General features: G+C 40.5%; 1 protein-coding gene across 1 annotated transcript; it reads left to right on the top strand.

Moving 5' to 3' along the window:
• Positions 1–3,308: 3,308 nt before the first annotated feature.
• Positions 3,309–5,649, top strand: LOC141227839 (uncharacterized). The gene is made up of 2 exons (XM_073667266.1): positions 3,309–3,611; positions 3,823–5,649. Exons 1-2 carry the CDS (start codon positions 3,410–3,412, stop codon positions 5,454–5,456), a joined length of 1,836 nt encoding a protein of 611 aa, XP_073523367.1. The 5' UTR covers positions 3,309–3,409; the 3' UTR covers positions 5,457–5,649.
• The last annotated feature ends 1,351 nt before the right edge of the window (positions 5,650–7,000 follow it).

Below are 7,000 nucleotides of genomic sequence, written 5' to 3'. Positions count from 1 at the left end.
AGATTGCACCTCAGTCAACAATCTATCGCATCATCAAGAACTTCAAGGAGAGAGCTTCCATTGTTGTCAAAAAGGCTCCAGGGCGCCCAAAAAAGACCAGGAAGCGCCAGGACCGTATCTTAAAACTGTTTCAGCTGCGGGATCGGACTACCAGCAGTGCCGAGCTTGCTCAGGAATGGCAGCAGGCTGGTGTGAGTGCTTCTGCACGCACTGTGAGGCGGAGACTCTTTGAGCAAGGGCTGGTTTCAAGGAGGGCAGCAAAGAAGCCACTTCTCTCCAGAAAAAACATCAGGGATCGACTGATATTCTGCAAAAGGTACAGGGAGTGGGCTGCTGAGGACTGGGGCAAAGTCATTTTCTCTGATGAATCCCCTTTTCGATTGTTTGGGACATCTGGAAAACAGCTTATTCGGAGAAGAAGAGGTGAGCGCTACCACCAGTCTTGTCTCATGCCAACTGTAAAGCATCCTGAAACCATTCATGTGTGGGGTTGCTTCTCAGCCAAGGGAATCGGCTCACTCACAGTCTTGCCTAAAAACACAGCCATGAATAAAGAATGGTACCAGAATGTCCTCCAAGAGCAACTTCTCCCAACCGTCCAAGAGCAGTTTGGCGCCCAACAATGCCTTTTCCAGCATGATGGAGCACCTTGCCATAAAGCAAAGGTGATAACTAAATGGCTCATGGAACAAAACATAGATTTTGGGTCCATGGCCTGGAAACTCCCCAGATCTTAATCCCATTGAGAACTTGTGGTCAATCATCAAGAGACGGGTGGACAAACAAAAACCAACAAATTCTGGCAAAATGCAAGCATTGATTATGCAAGAATGGACTGCTATCAGTCAGGATTTGGTCCAAAAGTTTATTGAGAGCATGCCAGGGAGAATTACAGAGGTCTTGAAGAAGAAGGGGCAACACTGCAAATATTGACTTGCTGCATTAACTCATTCTAACTGTCAATATAACCTATTGGTACTCATAATATGATTGCAATTATATTTCTATATGTGATATAAACATCAGACAAACACTAATAAAAACCAGAGGCCAGCCGATCATGTGAAAATATAATTTTGATGTCATTCTCAAAACTTTTGGCCATGACTGTATACCGATTTGCTCCGCAATTTGCACATATTTGTAATATGTACTTTTCACTGTGATTTTTTTATTATTAATAAAGAGTTTTCTATATGCCTTATACTCAGCTTTCTCTAGTGTTTGTACATCTATTTTTGAGTAGGCAATATTTTACGGCTATGGGGTGTGAGTCGTGTCTCTTCCATACCTCCTACCCGTGATGTTTATTATGTTAGCCGAAGTGTTTACAACAAATGAAAGTAGAGTAACAAAGTCATATCCACTGTGTTATTTCGGGAGGTGTATTCACATGCACCGCATCACACCCACACATGGGTATACGCTTCCTCATTTTGGCTGTTTTATGCTCTTCTCCTTATCCTCAGCCTCCACCACCACTATACCACCAGGGTGACCGTGGTCCGTGTTGCCATTATTAAAAGTTCCTCCATCCTGTTTTTTGTCAGCTTTTGCTTGGAAGGCATAAGCAAAGACTGTGGGAGACCCACTCCCCAATAATAGGAATAATATTTTTAAGATGCTGTACTGTATGGCTCTTCCAAGGGGCATTAAAAGCATCTTGTTATACCACTCTGACCTCCACGTCTCTTCTGAGGGGCATTAAAAGCGTCTTGTTAAGCTACTGGGACTTTCACGACTCTTCGAACGGGCATTGCATTTCCTCATAATTTTTGGAAGCTTTTGCTTGGAAGGCATAAGCAAATACTATGGGAGACCCACTCCCCAATAATGGGACTTATGTTTGTAATATGCTGTACTGCATGGCTCTTGTAAGAGACATTGCAAGTTGCTCCGTCCTAATTTTTGGAAGCTTTTGCTTGGAAGGCATAAGCAAATACTATGGGAGACCCACTCCCCAATAATGGGACTTATGTTTGTAATATGCTGTACTGCATGGCTCTTGTAAGAGGCATTGCAAGTTGCTCCGTCCTAATTTTTGGAAGCTTTTGCTTGGAAGGCATAAGCAAATACTATGGGAGACCCACTCCCCAATAATGGGACTTATGTTTGTAATATTCTGTACTGCATGGCTCTTGTAAGAGGCATTGCAAGTTGCTCCGTCCTAATTTTTGGAAGCTTTGGCTTGGAAGACATAAGCAAATACTATGGGAGACCCACTCCCCAATAATGGGACATATGTTTGTCATATGCTGTACTGCATGGCTCTTGTAAGGGGCATTAACACCATCTTGTTAAACCACTCTGAACTCCACGTCTCTTCTGGGGGGCATTGAAAGCATCTTGTTAAGCTACTTGGACCTCCATCACTTTTCCGAGGGGCATTAAAAGCGTCTTGTTAAGCTACTGGGACCTCCATCATTCCAAGGGGCATTCAAAGCGTCTTGCTAAGCTACTGGGACCTCCACGACTCTTCGAACGGGCATTGCATTTCCTCATAATTTTTGGAAGCTTTTGCTTGGAAGGCATAAGCAAATACTATGGGAGACCCACTCCCCAATAATGGGACTTATGTTTGTAATATTCTGTACTGCATGGCTCTTGTAAGGGGCATTGCAAGTTGCTCCGTCCTAATTTTTGGAAGCTTTTGCTTGGAAGACATAAGCAAATACTTTGGGAGACCCACTCCCCAATAATGAGACTTATGTTTGTAATATGCTGTACTGCATGGCTCTTGTAAGAGGCATTGCAAGTTGCTCCGCAGGGTGGATAAAAATCAATGTTTTTTTTTAAATCGGATTTTTTTAATTTAAATCTGATTTTTTTGATTTAAATCAGATTTTTTTCAATAAACTGCTTTTTGAGGAAAATATTTTACCATCCAAAGGTTCTTCCATCATGAGATAAAGCTGAGTTGTTTAACTCAGTAGAATAAAGGCTGTATATGTGTAACATTCACAATGCCATGCTCTTCCAGAGGTTTCTGTAGGATTAGTGGGCAGTTTCTCTCCTATATTATCACAGACGCTCGCTTTACTTACGCAGTTCTCAAAACTGAATTTGACTCCGCAGAGGTCCCAGCCTCTTCTTCACGGCAAAAATGTTACAACATGAACAGAGTTGAGAAAAAGACCTTAATCCTATTGTTCTACAAGCCTATGAATACAGAATCAACCCCTTCAGTGCCAAGTCCAAGAAGTTAGACAATATGTTTCTGATTGTTTGGAGTGGAATAGATCTGCACAACACAAGAAGAATGTGAATCTAAGTGTGAGGAGGAGGAAGGGCAAGCAGATAAGAAAATGAAAGTGAAACTTTGAGCACAATACTGCAGCATAGCCACAGACAGACAAGTCTGGATCTGTTTGTGTGTACGATCTGAGGTTTATTACATTCTTTCCTTATAATGGCAGCAGGCCGTAAAAGAGACCCAGTTTGGGAATATTTTAATGAAGCTCCTTCGCCTATCGGTAAGGCAGGCATGCGTGCAAAATGCAAACGATGCAACAAAGAGATGCAAGGCCTGGTGGCGCGAATGAGGCAACATCATGAGAAGTGCGGTGATGAAGATGACCAAAGAAACACTTCTGAACAGGCCGGATCTGTTGGTAAACATTTTTATTGAATCCTATTTCTAAAGACTGAACTGTCATGTGTGAGAAAAATTATATTTCTTATTATTACTGCATGTTACTGTCATTTGGTACAGTTATGAAGAAAAACAAATATTCCTTTTGGGGCAGGGGCAGTGATGTGTTGTGTACAATAAGCAGAAATTGTATAAACAATAAAATAACAGCATTGACTTTTTTTGTTTAGGGGAATTCATGGATTCTGGAAACTATCCACCTCCAAGATCACCATCATCCTGTTCTACAGTTTCAGAGTTATCCATCCAGGATAGTGCTTCATTAGCAGCAGCATCATCATCAGACACCCACAGCCACATATCACCATCACCCAAAAGGAAGAAAAAACCTTTACCTCCTGGAACCACCATAGATAGGTTTGTGATAAGAACTAGCAGATTAGAAAAAGAGTTGATTGATGAAAAAATTGCCCAGTTTATTTATGCAACGAACTCTTCTTTCCGTCTGACTGAGAACCCACATTTCATTAATATGGTTCAGTCACTGAGACCAGGATACAGTCCACCCAGCAGAGCTGATGTTGCAGGGAAACTGCTGGATCAAGTGTATGACAGAGAAATGGAGCAACGTGCAACAGCTCTGGAGGGTAAAATTGTTAACCTAAGTATTGATGGGTGGAGTAATGTCCACAATGATCCTATTGTATGTGCTTGTATAACAACAGAAGAAGGTAAAGTCTTCCTTGCACAAACAACTGATACGTCAGGAAATGCACACACAGCAGAATACTTACAAGAAGTGGCAGTAAAAGCTATAACAACATGTGAACAAAATTTCAAATGTCTAGTACGCAGTTTGGTCACTGACAATGCTGCAAACGTATCCAAGATGAGAAGAAATTTAGAAGAGCAGGGAGGGAATACAAAGCTGCTAATAACATATGGTTGCAGTGCTCATTTGCTGCACCTCTTAGCCAAAGACTTAAGTGTTCCAGAAATAAAGGCTAATGTTGTTGAAATTGCTAAATACTTCCGTAATAATAATTTTGCTGCAGCAGCTCTGAAAAGGATGGGTGGAACCAAGCTAACGCTCCCACAAGATGTTAGATGGAACTCTGTGGTGGACTGTTTTGAGCAGTATATCAAAAACTGGCCTATTCTGATGACACTTTGTGAAGAAAATCGAGATAAAATAGATGGCACTGTCACGGCCAAAATCCTCAACATTGGGCTTAAGAGAAATGTTGAACATATGCTGAGCTTCCTGAAACCCATCTCTCAAGCTTTAAACAAAATACAGAAAAATAGCTGTTTTATTGCGGATGCTGTTGAAATTTGGAAGGAACTGAGTGAACACTTAAAAACAGAACTACACATGGACAGAATTAAATTACAAGCAGTAAACAAACGAATGGGACAAGCACTGACTCCAGCTCATTTTTTGGCAAATATTGTCAATATCCAATATCAGGGTCAAAACCTAAGTGCTGAGGAAGAGGAGTTAGCTATGACATGGGTATCTAGCAATCATCCATCTTTAATGCCAACTATAATAAACTTCAGAGTTAAGGGGGAACCATTCAAGAAATATATGTTTGCTGAAGATATTTTAAGGAAGGTCACACCAGTAAACTGGTGGAAGTCACTTAAGCGCTTGGATTTAGAGACTGTTCAAGTAATGATTTCACTTTTAACAGCAGTAGCTTCTTCTGCAGGCGTTGAAAGAATATTCTCTTCCTTTGGACTCATTCATTCTAAATTGAGAAATCGGTTGGGACCCAATAAAGCAAGAAAGCTTGTTTTTCTTTTCCAGATTATGAATAGGAACAAAGAAGAAGATGATGATGAAGATGACGACGAGTGAGCTACAGAGGACAGCAGGGACAGTAGTATTTAAGTTTTTCATGTGTCGGCTGGGCTGACAGTCTAAGTTTCTTAAAATATATATATATTTTGTTTAGCCAAATTAGTTAACAAACATGGATGTTTGTTTAAGCAAATAACTTATGCTGTAATGTTGTTATTGTTTCAGTTGAATAAATCTATTTAAATTGTTATTAAGGTCAGGATTATTTTTCTCCTTCCTAAGTACAACAGAACAGTGGTGTCCAAATATGAATGATTAACCCATTAAACTGGGGAGAAAAAAGTAATATAAAAAGTGATTCTAAAAATCTTCATCTACTTGCATGTTAAAGTAGCAAGAACTAGTTTAGGTAGAAACTTTGATTTAAATCACTGATTTAAATCAAGCCTTACTGACTAGTGATTTAAATCGTGATTTAAATCGTAATTTAAATCAGTTAGATTTAAATCAAATCCACCCTGTTGCTCCGTCCTAATTTTTGGAAGCTTTTGCTTGGAAGGCATAAGCAAATACTATGGGTGACCCACTCCCCAATAATGGGACTTATGTTTGTAATATGCTGTACTGCATGGCTCTTGTAAGGGGCATTGTAAGTTGCTCCGTCCTAATTTTTGGAAGCTTTTGCTTGGAAGGCATAAGCAAATACTATGGGAGACCCACTCCCCAATAATGGGAATAATGTTTTTAAGATGCTGTACTGTATGGCTCTTGTAAGGGGCATTAAAACCATCTTGTTATACCACTCTGACCTCCACGTCTCTTCTGAGGGGCATTAAAATTGTCTTGTTAAGCTACTGGGACCTCCACGACTCTTCGAACGGGCATTGCATTTCCTCATAATTTTTTGAAGCTTTTGCTTGGAAGGCATAAGCAAATACTATTGGAGACCCACTCCCCAGTAATGGGACTTATGTTTGTAATATGCTGTATTGCATGGCTCTTGTAAGAGGCATTGCAAGTTGCTCCGTCCTTATTTTTGGAAGCTTTTGCTTGGAAGGCATAAGCAAATACTATGGGAGACCCACTCCCCAATAATGGGAATAATGTTTTTAAGATGCTGTACTGTATGGCTCTTGTAAGGGGCATTAAAACCGTCTCGTTAAGTTACTGTGACCTCCTCGTCTCTTCAAAGGGGCATTAAAAGCATCTTCTTAAGCCACTTTGAGCTCCACAGCTCTTCCAAGGGGCATTGAAATGTTGCTTTTAATTACCTTACCTCTAATCTCCACGACTCTTCCAATGGGCATTGCATTTCCTCCTAATTTTAGTCAGCTTTTGCTTTTCAATGGAAAGGTGAAAACTAAGGGAGACACACTCCCCAATAATGGGACTTATGTTTGTAATATGCTGTACTGCATGGCTCTTGTAAGGGGCATTGTAAGTTGCTCCGTCCTAATTTTTGGAAGCTTTTGCTTGGAAGGCATAAGCAAATACTATGGGAGACCCACTCCCCAATAATGGGAATAATGTTTTTAAGATGCTGTACTGTATGGCTCTTGTAAGGGGCATTAAAACCATCTTGTTATACCACTCTGACCTCC

Source organism: Phyllobates terribilis, unplaced genomic scaffold (assembly GCF_046119375.1).
Source record: "Phyllobates terribilis strain yellow unplaced genomic scaffold, ASM4611937v1 Scaffold_423__1_contigs__length_1607193, whole genome shotgun sequence".
Taxonomy (NCBI): domain Eukaryota; kingdom Metazoa; phylum Chordata; class Amphibia; order Anura; family Dendrobatidae; genus Phyllobates; species Phyllobates terribilis.
The sequence above is the reverse complement of the archived record's forward strand: the minus strand, read 5'-3'. Positions and strand labels throughout refer to the sequence as shown.